The 15,506-nt window shown below is 41.9% G+C and overlaps 1 protein-coding gene and 1 long non-coding RNA gene across 2 annotated transcripts in view; one reads left to right on the top strand and one right to left on the bottom strand.

Annotated features, from left to right (window-relative positions):
• Positions 1 to 2,713: 2,713 nt before the first annotated feature.
• Positions 2,714 to 11,746, bottom strand: LOC133484969 (uncharacterized). The gene is made up of 3 exons (XR_009790558.1): positions 11,554 to 11,746; positions 7,474 to 7,597; positions 2,714 to 2,987 (listed from the first exon to the last, which is right to left on the bottom strand). It is a non-coding gene; the product is annotated as an uncharacterized LOC133484969 (long non-coding RNA).
• Positions 5,906 to 15,506, top strand: part of neurl1b (neuralized E3 ubiquitin protein ligase 1B) — a 51,816-nt gene continuing 42,215 nt past the window's right edge. Inside the window, exon 1 of the mRNA XM_061788223.1 lies at positions 5,906 to 6,117. Within this exon, the coding sequence (XP_061644207.1) occupies positions 6,021 to 6,117 (97 nt within the window). The 5' untranslated portion in view covers positions 5,906 to 6,020. The remainder of the gene's footprint in view (positions 6,118 to 15,506) is intronic.

Here is a 15,506-nt window from a genome sequence, read left to right as displayed (position 1 = left end):
AAATCAGAATCACAATCATCTTTATCTGCCAAGTGTGTCAGAAACACACAAGGAATTTAGTTAAAACTGAAATGTTTATTTGCATTAAGTAATAAAGCCAAAGTAATTATTTTCATTTTGGACCACTTTAAATAATTGGTTTGCTGCTTCTTAAGAAATAAGTAAATTCATGTTGCTCTAAATGAATTATTTACACGAGGCAAAGCTAAATCATTAGGTGTGACGGATTACTAAAATATTTTTGGTTATCCAGTGTTTATTTTTTCCCCCCCTTGTACATGAATGCAAGCAATCATTGCTTGTATTCATGTATGGAGCTGTGCCTTATACCAAGACACATTTTTCCTTAGAGAACGAGAAACCTTGAACCTTGAAAGACAGTAGCGCACACACGCACACACACAGCACATGCTGCAGGTTTTGTGTATAAAAGATAGGACAATTTCCTGACGTGTTTCGCCAACGATGATAAAAGCTTTCTTTTCGCAACATTCTGAAGCAAAAGAAAGAAGACAACCTGCTGCAATTGCGTGACAAGGGGCTGAGATAAGGCCAGATCTTTAAGTTGATAGCCCAACACATGAACAGACCAGTAGAGCGTCACAACATTACGTACGGTTGCAGAGAAACAGGTCGTCATTGACCTGTTTATAGAAAACAGCGTCTGTAGTCAGATGTTTATATACACATACTGTTCCATTATTCATCAACTCTACCATTGTATATATGTATTTGAAGTTGCGCAGCTCTGCTTCATCTCACAATGTGCACCTAAATGACAAAAGAATGACGTCAATCAGAACCCAGCATCTATTCCGCAGGCGGTCAACCTGTCGTAGACCCCACCGAGAGCCTTGCTTGCACCTGCAACCCGAAAGACAAGCTTGTATTTTTCCACTGCAGGCCACGGGCCAAGAGGTTGCGTTCACAAGCAGCAGTGCGATCCTAACCCTAACCCATTCAAGGAATGTCTGGCATCTGCACGGTGCGGCGGAGAGCTGATTGATGTACTGTATACCACAGGCTAAAACATTTTTAGTAATGTTTTGCACATTTGAAATGTTTCCTTGAGATCAATAGACTAATTCATTTATTGCATTGATTTCTAAATACATTCAAGTCTGCTCAGGTAGCAAAAAAGAGCTCGTCTCTTCAGTTTTTTTCTTCCTTGAATCATCATTGACAGCTTTTACAAAACCATAATAACACCATTAACTCTGGTTCACTTGTTTTTTTTTTTCTTCACAGTATAGTACCACACCTTTCCAAGCATAAATCTCGCTTCACACGTTTGAGTGAACGCACCAGATGTCCTGAATCCACACTGTAAAGCATGTCAGTCTGCGTTGGTAAAAGGCTTCTTTGACCGAAGTGACCCACATAACTGATGAGAAAGTGTTCCGCTTGATTATGGTACATTGACCAAGACTTAAAAATAATCACTCTATAAGACCCTTTCTCCTTACATTTAATTTTGTGTACATTTCATTCATTTATCTACTTTTGTATTTATTTTATTGTGGCCCAATTGATGACAATTTTTACATTCAGTCTATTTGATTAGGTCACTATTGTTGTAGTGGTTAGCTTGCCCGACTTGGGTTCAGCTCCTACTCAGTGACGATGTAAGAGTGAAAATGAATGGTCGTCTGCCCTGTGATTGACTGGCGACTAGTCCAGGGTCTAGTTTGCCTTTTGCCCAAAGTCAGCTGGGATAGGTTCCAGCTCACTGTGACCCTGATCAGGATTATAGAAAATGGATACAGTACATGGATGGATATTTGAATGGATCATCACTTTAGAAACACAATATCCCACCGTAAACTTGGAACTTATGAGATGTAAAGGAACTTATGAGATGTAACATACTAGAACAAGGATGGGCAACTGGCATGCGACCCGCGCCCACACTGGCGCCCTCGATTAACTTTGGAACATTATAAAAATGTTCCACCATACATAAATCTGTTTTAAGTTGTAGTTACACCGTTCACCAGTAGATGGGAAAAATAAACACTTCAGCAGGTTCATTAAGCCGAATATAGAGATCCACCATTACCGTAATGTAAAAACAACAACAACAACAACAAAATCCCTTTTCAGATCCAATATATTTGCATTTTTGCCTGATATACTGTACAGAAAAAAAGCAATGATGCAACAACATTGTGGCAATATTAAAAATGACTAAGTATTTAATCTTGATCTGCAGCCATCCCTATGTTGCTTACACACCCTAAGTAGTGTATTTGTATTTGCTATGATATGATGTGATGTTTTAACCAAATTTCTAGTCCTCAAATCACTCCTTTCTTTCTTAGTTCCAATTCCAATTTATTATTTAGTCAGTTGTTATTGAGTTCATACTGCTTTCCCTATTTTGGTAAAAAAAATAATATATATATATTTTTACAATGATAGATAGATGGATAGATTGATCATTCAGTGAGGGAAAAGATGTGCCTGCCGTAACTGCCCCCGTAACGCACTTTGTGACCTTATACTGAAAAAAAAATACAGACTACATTTCCTGATAAACGAGTTGTGCAGGTCACTAATGTTGAATCAGGTGAGTGGTTATCTTTGATGGCTGGCCACATGATGATTGGAACACAAACACGCACACAGGTACTTACACACGAACACGCACATTTTTCTGGGTTGCGGGCGCCATCTTCTGGAAACCAAGGTGCATTACAGCAATAAGAAGAAGAAGAAGAATCATCTTTTATTGTCATGAACATACATGCATGCACACGAAATGTGTTCTCTGCATTTAACCCATCACAGTGAACACATACACATGTTAGTGGAACACACTGGAGCAGGGGGCAGCTGAAGCGCCCAGGGAGCATTTCGGGGTATCAGTGTCTTGCTCAAGGACACCACAGTCGTGAGTCCGGGGGATGTTGGCGGATGGTCCAGTCGGGGTTTTGAACCTAGGTCCCCTACGGTGGCAAGCGATGATCTTAACCATTGGGCCACGGCTGCAATAAACAGTATTACACGTTGTGTCCTGTCAGTGGCAGATTAGCTTCACAAATCACTAAAATGATGCATTTATGAATAGGGCTTTTGATTGTTATCAATACTTTGAAATGTCGAATATGACACATACTGACAATCAGGCCAAAATTGAGCCCCTGAGAGGAATCAAAGTTCAAATTAGGAAGACTGTGCTGTATTCTATTGTCATTGTTTGACTAAAAAGATGAATTAGACACATGAGGTAACTATAATCGTTTCTACGTCTTTACAGCATGTAACACACACATCGATGGCCAAATTTGAGCATTTCCCCTCTGTGATCAAAGTCTGGCATGTCTCTGAAACATTATCCTGACCGATTAGCCTGTGATGTGGATTTTTTTATTTTTTTTTAAGAGTGGTTCAAATATAGTTCCTTCTGCTATGAATGGCTGCATTGAGTTGTTGAGTGTTACAAAAGTGAATTACATGAACTGCAGACTTTTATCACATTTGAATTCAAATTGAGCAAAATATTAGTGAGTATGAATGGTTGTTTGTTTCTATGTGCCCTGCGATTGGCTGGCAACCAGTTCTGGGTGTACCCCGCCTCCTGCCCGATGACAGCTGGGATAGGCTCCAGCACGCCCGCGACCCGAGTGAGGAGAAGCGGCTCAGAAAATGGATGGATGGATGGATTAGTTGATGAAAATGGCCTTGATGAACCCAGAGCTACTATTGGTCATCCCTCTTTGAATCTGATCAAACTGCTGCTGACCGTTGACCCGGAATGTTAATCAGTAACACTGCTCTTAACGGAAATGTCACCTGAGCCATTCTGATACAGGATTGACTTGCTTCCTGAAATATCAAATCAAATGAATGATATCATATGGGGACTACAAACCCTCAAAAAGGTGTGAATGTAGATTACATTTTAGTATAGGTTTACACAGTTTGCAGGATGTATACGTGTTTACTATTTGCCACAAACCTCATGGGGATTGAATATCCACTCAGTAACAGCTATTCATTTGAATATAAATGTGAAACTGAACCATGTTGAACTTGTAGCAAATTAATAGGTGCTGCACTTCAATTCTGGATGTTCTGTTCAAAGTATCAGAATACAGTTGAATAAAACAATGATTCCAAACTGTTACAAGCTACTCTATCAGTCAGTTTTGTAGGAAATTTTATTTGTTGCTTCACTTGGACCAAGTGGACCAATGAAGCAAAGATGGAACCAAGCTCTTTAGACTGCACAGACTGCAGTCTTTGAAAATTCAGCTGGCAGCCTGGATGAATATACGTACACTGTCACATCCTATATTAGTTTCTGTGTGTACCAACAAAGTCATTTCGCACATTCAACAACAACAAGCCGTGGTTCACTGCCAAATTTAAGCAACTTCGCCAAGCTAAGGAGGACGCATATCAGAGCGGGGACAGGGCCCTGTATAATCGAGCTAGAAACCAGTTGACTAAAGAAATTAACATTGCAAGGAGGAACTATGCAGCAAAATTGGAAAAACAGTTTAGCGCTAACGACTCTAAATCAGTCTGGCATGCATTCCAATCGCTGACCAATTACAAGCGACGATCTCCCCAAGCTGAGAACAATAGCACACTAGCCAACGACTTGAATACCTTCTACTGCAGATTTGAAAAGGACACTTTCACACCCCACAGCCACCCGGCCGTACCACCGACCACAATCACACCTCTGAATTCTGCGTGGACCATCCACGAACAGGATGTGAGACGCATCTTCAAACAACAAAAGACTAACAAAGCGGCAGGCCCAGACCACGTGTCCCCATCCAGCTCGCTCCAGTCTTCACTCAGATCTTCAATAGATCTCTGGAACTGTGCGAAGTACCATCCTGTTTCAAACGCTCCACCATCATTCTAGTACCCAAGAAACCTACAATCAAAAGGATTGTCGGTACCCCCCTACCCACCCTTGAGGGCTTGCACGCTGCCAGAACTAAGACAAGAGCGTGCAAAATCCTCTCGGACCCTCCACATCCCGGTCACCGGCTCTTCCAGCTCCTTCCCTCAGGTAGGCGCTACCGATCAATGCAAACTAGAACTAGCAACTCCTTAAACACCTAACCTACAATTCCATTGCAACATGCTGGCAATTTTTTGTCTTGAGTTTGTCACATTTCTGTCGGGCCAATATATATTATATTACTTGTGCGCTCACTGTAGTAGTCTCACCACGCTGCACTATTTGCATATCGATTGTTGACCAATACTGGCCACTCATGCCAGAGTAGCATGTGCTCCATTTGCACACTGACTGAGGAGTATCTGCAACATTTGCACAATCAACATTGTCCCAGACTATCGTACTACTCGCCTGAAGTCTCGGCGCCCTTTGCACAATGGTCCTTGCACCGGACTATTGTAATATTAGTCATTCAAACTGCTTTAAGTGCTAGAGGACTCTGCATCTTTTTGCACAATTGTCAAAAAAAAAAAAAAAAAAAAATTATACCAGCATTACCAGATATCTAGCAACCCTTTATTGCTCAGTGACTGTTTTTCTCAATGTCTTTATGTCTCAAAAGTGTTCTCTGTCAATTGACTGTCTGTTGTCGTACTAGAGCGGCTCCATCTACCGGAGACAAATTCCTGGTGTGTTTTTTGGACATACTTGGCAAATAAAGATGATTCTGATTCTGATTTGGTTAAAATATCTGATTTGAATATTCAATGCACCACTGAAGCATAGATTTACACACTACAACAACACTGCAGAACAACTACAGAAGCCTGTCATGTCTTGTCTTTTTTTTTCAACGGTCCACACACACCCATGAACACGCCCACACAAATACACGCGTGCCAACTTATCCTCCAAGGGTGGCTTTCATTGGCCAGAAAAAGATAACAGAGCCCACATGCTCATGTTTACATATCTTCAAATTTCAGGCGGGATTTGGTATTTGGGCAGAATAACGGTTACAGTAGCAAACTCACACTTCTTATGAGCAGTCTAGCAGAGAAAACGTGCCTTCACACATTTGGTGGAAGAATTCTGAATGAGACACAAGATGGGAAAGAAACAGCCTTCACTTTTTCAGCATATCAGTCTGTTGTTTTCAAACAGAGGGAAGGAGCAGAGATGCAGAGAAGATGGTAGGTCAGCTTTTTTCTATTTGTACGTGAAATGATTCGTCATCCTAATAGTGCTGAAGATATTTTGACCCATAACTAAATGGAGTGATGGACAGTAACTGTGTATCAATACATGCAAGTCATAACTTTACTTTGTATGTCTTAGCTTTACTTTGTGTATAAAGCACTGGTTGTATTGCGTATATCCTCACAAGGGTCGCGGGCCTGCTGGAGCCTATCCCAGCTATCATCGGGCAGGAGGCGGGGTACACCCTGAACTGGTTGCCAGCCAATTGCAGGGCATACAAACAAACAACCATTCGCACTCACATTCACACCTACAGGCAATTTAGAGTATTCAATTAACCTACCATGCATGTTTTTGGGACGTGGGAGGAAACCGGAGTGCCCGGAGAAAACCCACGCAGGCACGGGGAGAACATGCAAACTCCACACAGGCGGGGTCGGGGATTGAATCCCGCTTCTCAGAACTGTGAGGCCGACGCTCTAACCAGTCGGCCAAAGTGCCGCCCCTGTACAACCGGACTGAAAAAAAATGCAATCTTTGAAAGGGGAAGTAAAAATAATCAAATGAGATAATGCAGTTGCACAAGTTTGTAAAACCTCTTATAACTGTAACAGTAGTGTGGCTGTATTCATCATTAACAAATCACTTTTTCACAGTCAACAAAGTTTGAACATAGCAGTCAGCACACACCTGGCTTGTGCTGTAAGATGTGATGACAAAAATGGCAGGAAACGCCTACTACAACATGTGGACTTTCTTTGGGTTTAATCAGAGGCACTTAAAATAGTGGCCGGTGTGTGCTTACTCCCATTTAACATGAGTTTAAATGTGATTGGTTTAACTGATCACAGCCACAACCCCATTTACTGTATAAAATGGTGTGCACACTTGTGCAAAAACATTTCCTCACATTTCCTTCACTTTTTAAAAATATTTGTGTTTTTCTTCAATTGAGTTGTACAGGTTCACATTAATGAACAAACTTTTTTTTATATCACAAAAACCTGGCATTTGAAGAGGGGTTGTTAGACTTTTTATATGGATTGTATGTCACTTTTCTTCCTCTTCTTAAGTGCTATTTTAATATCAAGCTTTAGTCACTTCCAACTAAAAACCTGCCCAACAGTTGAACTACTGTACAAATACGATGCTCGAAATGTTTTGATGGCTTCCCAAAATATCAATACTCCAACAAAATTATAAACAGTCTGTAACAGTTTTATGGTGAGTTTTTGCAACCATTGTTAGAAATTCCAATTCTCAGTCAAACTGTATCTAATCCTGGCCATGTTCTGAAGAGTAGCAGTGGTATCGCAATTAAACATTGTTATTATTAGTCAAGGACATACAGGAAATGCCTGTCCTTCAGCTGTGGTTGGTTGGAGTGTTGTGTGGGTGAGAGAGGTTTACAAAGATGAAGTCATCGTTTTCCCAGACCCCAGCAGGGCAGGGTGATGGGAACAAGACAGAAACCTAGAAGCAGAAGGAGAACAAAGGAAATGTAGAAGAAGTCTTTGAAGTAAAGTCTGGGGAGGATCCTCCCGCACTTTGTATAGCATCACTTTTTAAATATTCATCTACATTTCCTATTCTGAATGCACTAGAATTGTATGGGTAAAAGTAACCATCAGTTAATTCAGGAGGGTCCAGAGTTCAGCCAGCGGGCCAGTTTTTAGCAGCCCAAAGCATACATATACATATTAGAAAAACATTTGACACGGTCCCAATACAATTTAAAACAGACACGCACACGTGACAGTCACATCTCCCATGCAGTGGGGGTTCTAGACCAATTTTACTGGGGGGGGAGCTGGGATGAGGGGTTTTGTTGGACTTCCCAGCATGGCTAGCGGCATGTTGTACATAGTTGTAGTAATAAGGTGTCCATCGTAATGTTAGAATTTTTATGTGTTTCCCCATAATAAGTGTTGTCCGTGTTTTCATTTTTGTTAGGTTGTTGTACCATAAGTGTAGGTTGGGCTCTGTGTAGTAACTCCTTGCTTGTTTTCTTTGTGCGTAGTTAGTGTGACAAGCTGCTAATGCTGTCTTACTACAGTACTTTGTACTAACTGTATAGAGAGGGGGTCACAGAGGGGGTCCAGGCACAGTGTTGGGGGCACTGGCCCGCCCTATAATCGCCACTGCTCCCATGGCTGGGACTCCTACTGATGAGTCAGTTTTATGGACAGCTTTTCTAGATATGGAACAATGCAAAGAAACTTTTACAACTCTTAAAATAGTAACAACATTTCTCTTCATAAAAAAAGTTAAACAGCTTCAGAAGAAAATGGTTTGCTCCACTTTTGCTCTTGATCAAAGTTCCATTTGTGAACTTACCGCATTAATGACCCTTAAAACCCACTGCTTTAAAGATTTTCAGGTTACTACAGATTGCTCTTGTTTTGGTTTTCTGAATGTGGAAATTGTGTGAAGTAATTCAGCTGCTGCTCAGTGCAGGGTCGGATCTATTGTATTCTAGTGGGATACAGGCACATATAGACATAGACAACCATTTGCTTTCACATTCACACGGTTACTGAGTGCGAAATGAACCTACGCTGGCCGCACCAAAGTCTCTCAGAGAATCTCTCTGTGAATGGTCTGCACTCCATTTTCGTGCCCTGTTGCTGCCCAGAAAATGTGCCGATCAATTCCACGCTATCAACTTAACAATCAGTGTAGCGATTACCTTGTCTATCGCGTGTCCTGAAATGTAAAAGAGTAGACAATTAAATGGTGTTTCTGAAGTAACACAACCAATATAAAGTGGTAATAAATTAAATGGCCTGATGGGATTTTCATGCTTGGATGTGCTTTTAAAACACAGATCGTGTAAGAATAAGGTCTATTCAGGTCATCTCAACTTGAAATGCATTGAGACTCATATCATAAGCTATCCTTGTGTGCGTACCACTATGCAACACAGGGCTGTACTGTTCCACTGTGTTGCTAAATCTGCCAATGGAGCCATGTGCTGCAGAACGCAGCCATGGTGGGAATACATTTGGGTTCAGATGATTGCAGTTAGAATATCCTGCATTGTTCACTGACAGTGCACGTGGATTATTCAGTCAGACACTATAAAGACAACTGCTGCCTATTTGGCCTCGAGCAACAGGTGATGTCAGTAACGCAGAACAGTTGTGCAGTACAAGAGGGCCTAGGAGATTAGTGCAATCTATGATGTCTTTGTGTACACTGTACGTCAGAACTCAGCCTTTCATTGTACCATCCTAAATGGACTACTTGAGCATTGAGAGATGAGTGTCAAATTTCATTCGAGTCTTGTTGCGCAAGGTTCCATCATTGTGGCTGCTTTGTCTGTTGTTGTCAAAGGCTGCTTAGCTCGACTTGTGTTTGGGTGATGCAACACCGCTAAGAATGGTACGTGTGTGTGTACATTTACATGTCATGAAGCTCTTTGGGTGGCAGTTACAGAGTCAACATGGTCTTAACAGGAGTAATATGAACGTGTGTGTGAAGCAGGGTACACACAACTATTTTTTTCTGAAACCAATTTTAAAATGTGAGAGGTGCGGGGAAATGGGCAGGTGTGTGCTTACTGCTCTTACAATGTGTGATGTACTTGAGATAACCAACACAGCACACCACACACACACAATGACAATTGCATGTTTCTACACCCAAAACCAGATGTAGTACCAAGAGTGAACTATGAGAGGCAGCATAGTGCCACTGTGCTGCCAGACTGCTAAGAAATACAAAGAAGAAAGAGTAGTATTAGAAAAAAAAATAGAAGAAACTAGGCCAAATTTTCTGTTCACGAGATTGCGGTTCTTGTGGGGATTGACTTGTGAGAAACCTGTTCCACTGTTTATGTCCGACAATGACGCAGACATCTTTCGCTTCCTTGTTGACTGTTAGTCCATTTCACGTCACCATTAAACAAAATTAAACAAGTTTAACAGTTATGATTGTCAGCATCAAATGTTTGAGGGAGATCAGGGAGGAAAATTTGTTCTTATAGAGGCATCTGAAAAAGGGGTATGCGTTTGTATCCCACTTTCAAGATGGACAAAAATGAATCTTTTTAGTCCATTCCACACTCGGTCAAACAACAAATGATTATAACAGGTTCTAACTGATTAGAAGTTTGGTTCCTCTCGGAGGTCTTCTGTTACTTTAAGAAAATTTCTTTGCCCACCATTTCATACTGTATATATATATATATATATATATATATATACACAAAAATGAAGATAATTTGAGCGTCATATTTGCTTTTCATTGTGTTCGCTAGTTTACAGGCTACTACGTGTTCATTGGGAAACAGTGTCACTGTGATTCTGGCCCATGAATTCCTGCTTCTGCATTTTATATATAGAAATATAAAAAACATATCCACTTTGCCACTCCGCAATAAAATTTTTTGCTTGAGGTGGACTAATAATTGATTCTCACGTGTTTTGAACACAGACACCTCGCTGAAATCAGCAAGTGGTGGGTTTGCGTAGCAAACTAGCAGCCTTGGCCTCAAGCGTGTGTAAATATTGTATTCACCTGCTCAATATGCAAGTCTATCCTGAAATATAACAAAAGCACAATTGCTATCTATCTGAAAAGGTTAACACAAACACTATATGATGTGATGACACTAACACTACGTGATGAACAAATTTAAATCCTCACATCAGCCATCAGCAAATTCACCAAACGCCCGCGTGTAACATTAAAAAGACAGACAATTACACAACAAAACGGAGACAAGCCACGGTCGATCATTACCCTCTTCATTGTAAAAATAATTGCATGTGTGTACTGTACATATTGCATATTAGTAATTTGTTTTCTACTGATTACAGTCACAAGAAATTAAACTCAATTTGTACAGCTTGCACTTGTATTTCAGCTTCACAGTACCTGTATTGCTTTTCTTGGTACTGTAAATTCTTTGGCTTGTGTCCACACTTGCAAACAGGTGAACAGAGACTGAGCTTGCTAAATGTGTGGAAGTGCCTGGGAAAATGCTATTATACACACAGAGGAACAATTGCTGGCAAAGGCAGCTTGAGAGAGAACGACTTTCACTGTCCAGCTATGTGCAAATGTCTATTTTTAAGTTAAGGCCTGAAACTTTGAGTCATAAAAACAAGAAGCTTTCACCAAATCAACAAGAACTTTGGTCTCTGTCTGCATCAAATATCCTCAGAGACATTAGATACACTTTAGGACAGGAAGTTCTCATATTTACGAGCCCTTAAAATAGCCTCGTCACCCGGCACTCTCAGTATATCGGTGTCTTGTCCAAAGCGGGGGCCACTGCAGAGGTTTCTCACACGTGTCACACGCCAATGTCATGACAAGAGAGCAACGGGGGAGTTGGGAAGAGGACTCAGGAATGGGAAGGAGGTGGGAACAACTTGAAGGAAAGGGAGTGAAAATAATGAGCAAGATAAAGAAAAGCTTACACAACCATGTGGCGAGCACTGTAGCGAGATGAGTTCTGGATGTTGGTTGGGAACAGGAAAAGGATCCCAGATGGAAGGAAGCACTCGTCAGTATAGATGAGCTCAAGGTGAACGGGATATCTTTGAAACTGACACCATATCCCCCTTCTCAACTCTTTGAGTCATGCACCAGGGTTACGCAATCGCGTGTTTAAGATGCCCATGTTTGTAATATACTGTATTCCGTTGACGATAGTTTGACTTAGGCTACAAGACTTACGTGTACCTGTTTCTGGATCTGCTTGCTTACCTGCTGGAGCAGTGGAGCTGCATAGTGTACATTGTAACATCACAAATAAGTGTCCAGCTCAGTTTACAAGGTTCCCATTGGCTCATACCCTTCCGTGAGAGACTATCTTTGATGTCTGGTATGTGGTGCTGATACGCCGACGGAGCCTTCAGATAGTGGATAGCTTATAGCAAGCAACAGAACTGCACATATAGCGACACCTCTTGCCTGTATCTTTTATGTTAAAACTTGACAGCACTGGGCAAAAGTTTTAGGCTACCATCACATTTGTACTTTTAGCAAAGTTTAATGAGCATATCTAAGATTACTTCAGTCTTATTACAAATACAATTAGAACAAAGACAAATGCAATGAAGTGACAAGTATTTAGTGTGACCTCATCTTGAATGACACATTTTTTTTATCACATTTAAGTTATTAAAAAAAAAAAATAATTATTAATACCGCAGCCAAAATTTCAACCATCCATCCATTTTCTATACCGCCTATCTTCATTAATCTCATGGGTGAGACAACCATTCACACTCACATTGACGCCTATGGACAATTTAGAGTCTTCAATGAATTTAACATGCAGGTTTTGGGAATGTGAAAGGTGGCTGGACTATCTGGAGAAAACTACAGTACAAGTACAGGGAGAACATGCAAATGTCACACAGGAAAGCGTGGTTTTAAACCCCCAACCTCAGAACTGTGCGGCAGATGTACTAACCACTCATATATGTTTTCTATCTACTGTAATATCAAGCCATCAATATACCAATTGTCCTCATTAGGGTCTTTGGTGAGCCGGAGCCTATCCCAGCTGTCTGTGTGTGACTGGCTAGGTAATCCCTGGACTGGTCACCTGCCAGTCGTAAATCACATATTCACAAAAAAATCATTAAACATCAATTAACCAACCAATGTGTGTTATTGGAATATGGGAGGAAGCAGGAGTACCCAGATAAAATCAATCACAGGGACAACGTGAACTCTGCACATGAGGCCCTAAAACCAAGACCCCTGCCAACATGCTGGTTATTATGCATCCATTCATTTTTTTTATATATACAGCCTGTCATGCACATGAGTGTCACTCGGGGAGGACTGTGGAGGGTGCTCCAGGAATATGGGGGTCCCCTAATAAAGGCTGTTCGTTCCCTGTACGACCGGTGTCAAAGTTTGGTCCACATTCGGGGCAATAAGTCAAACATGTTTCCAGTGAGAGTTGGACTCCGCCAATGCTGCCCTTTGTCACCGATTCTGTCCATTACCTTTATGGACAGAATTTCTATGTGCAGCCGAGGTGTTTGAGAGGGTCCAGTTTGGTGGCCTCAGCATTGCTTCTCTGCTTTTTGCAGATGATGTGGTTCTGATGGCTTCATCAAGCCGTGATCTTCAACTCTCGCTGGAGGGGTTCGCAGCCGATTGTGAAGCAGCTGGGAGGAAAATCTGCACCTGCAAATCTGAGGCCATGGTCCTCAGTCGGAAAATGGTGGTGTGCCCTTTCCAGGTTGGGGAAGAGATCCTTCCCCAAGTGGAGAAGTTCAAGTATGTTGGGGTCTTGTTCATCAGTGAGGAAAGAATGGAGCAGGAGATCTGCAGACGGATCGATGCGTTGTCTGCAGTGATGCAGACTCCGTAACAGTCTGTCGTGTTGAAGAAAGAGCTGAGCCAAAAGGCAAAGCTCTCTATTTACCGGTCGATCTACGTTCCTACCGTCACCTATGGTCACGAGCTGTGGGTCATGACCGAAAGAACAAAATGAGTTTCCTCCGCTTTCCATTAGAAATAGGGTGAGAAGCTTGGTCATTCATCCGGGAGGAGCTCAGAGTCAAGCCACTGCTCTTCCGCATTGAGAGGAGCCAGATGAGGTAGATCTGGCATCTGGTTAGGATGCTCCCCGGACGGCTCGCTGTTGAGGTGTTCTGAGCATGTCCCAACGGGAGGAGGCCCCGGGGATGACCCAGGATACGCTGGAGAGACTACGTCTCCCGGCTGGCCTGGGAACGCCTCGGGATCCCCCCGGAAGAGCTGACTGGAGTGGCTGGGGAGAGGGAAGTCTGGGTTTCTCTGCTTAAGCTGCTGCCCCCGCAACCCAACCTCGGATAAGTGGAATAAATTGGATGGAAGGATGGATGTTATCTACACTGGAAATGTGTGTTTTCCTGATCTTGAATTGTCAAAGACACTCATAGACTCATTGGAGCACATCAACCCCTGCAGAGTACAGAAAAAACAAAAGTGCTAATGGAATTCACAAGTGAGGGGTGGTGCCAGAGGGGAGCCAGTTTTCTATTCAAGTTTCCCAAGCAGTCGGCACGTTTTGCCTCATAGCCCCTTCAAATAAGCCATAAGATTGCCAAATTTGATAAAAACATTTTCTGCTCCCTTTGAAGAAATCAGCACTCGTGTTCATTTTGTTCTACTTCAAAGTGGGTCAGCCAAAAACAGGCTATCTCACACGGAAAAACAAAGCGAGCCTTTACTGTTTATTCTTCTTCGCTTTAGGCTCATGTGCCGCTGCTACAGGGCTGCACGTTGTCAAAAGTCATGAGAGCTGCTTTTCCATGTGAAACAATCATGCATACTTTTCTTTTTAAAAAATTGCCACAGGAACACACCCAAGTGCTGTTGTCCCCTCATGTCCTGAAGCTTCCTTCCGTGAACAGAATGCCCTCACCAATGATAATAATAATATGGTCAGAAGACTGGGATTGTTGAGCCATGAAGGTCATCCGTCCAGGACAGAGGACGAGGGCATCAGCTTCAGCTTCTGACCACACAGCAACATTTTCATTAAAAAAAAGAAAACGCTTAAGTACATACCAGAAAAACTATAGTACTCTCTCATCCTGATCATGTCAGGTGCAACTGCTATAGAAGTGTTGAAACAGTTCATAATGTTAGGTTATCATTGGAAGTTTGCTCAAGTTCTTTCGCATGGTGTCCTCTTTCAAGGCAAATGACTCTACATTACTGAACCTTTCTGCTGACAGCTGGATTGTGTAGACAGTTGACAAACTTTACAAGCTTTAAAAGGTGGACTTACCGTAAATTGTTTTAAAATTAGAACAATTTCCAAGTCAACTCATGTAGAGAAACGGATAGCCTTTGGGGCTTCCACTGTAGTAGTTTTTCATATTTTCCAAAGATGGTTTTGGATTAGACTGTAGATGAGGGGTGCCTAATAGGCTGGCCCGTGCCACCCCCAGCCCACTGGCCGCCTATTTGTGGCCCCCCGAAACTGCTATGGGAGTTTGCATGATCAGACGAGATTGGGAATTTTGAAAATAGTAGTATCGGCCATGAGCCACTTTGTTTCGCACAGCACAGTGTAGTGTGTAGTCATCCAGCCCATTCAATGTGGATGTGAGGCTTGGAGTGCAGAAGAAGCACGCCTACTGCGTGGCAGGTGTGCCTGAATTGAAAAATGTTTTCTTCCACTATGTGTTTTGTTTTGGTCAGCCCATATAGGTACAGTACAGTCCAGGAGTCGGGGTCCGGAAGCTAAGAGAACCACGAAAGCCACACATTTTAAAATGTATTTCCGTGATAGCCATATAATATTTTTTAACATTGAATATAAGTTGTATTCAGTGTTAAAAAATATTGTATGACTTGACCGTTTCATCGATGAAATTTGATCATAGAATAATAGACACACCGTAGCAGCTGCTCT

Source organism: Phyllopteryx taeniolatus, chromosome 10 (assembly GCF_024500385.1).
Source record: "Phyllopteryx taeniolatus isolate TA_2022b chromosome 10, UOR_Ptae_1.2, whole genome shotgun sequence".
Lineage (NCBI taxonomy): Eukaryota > Metazoa > Chordata > Actinopteri > Syngnathiformes > Syngnathidae > Phyllopteryx > Phyllopteryx taeniolatus.
This window is presented reverse-complemented; position numbering and strand designations above follow the sequence as displayed.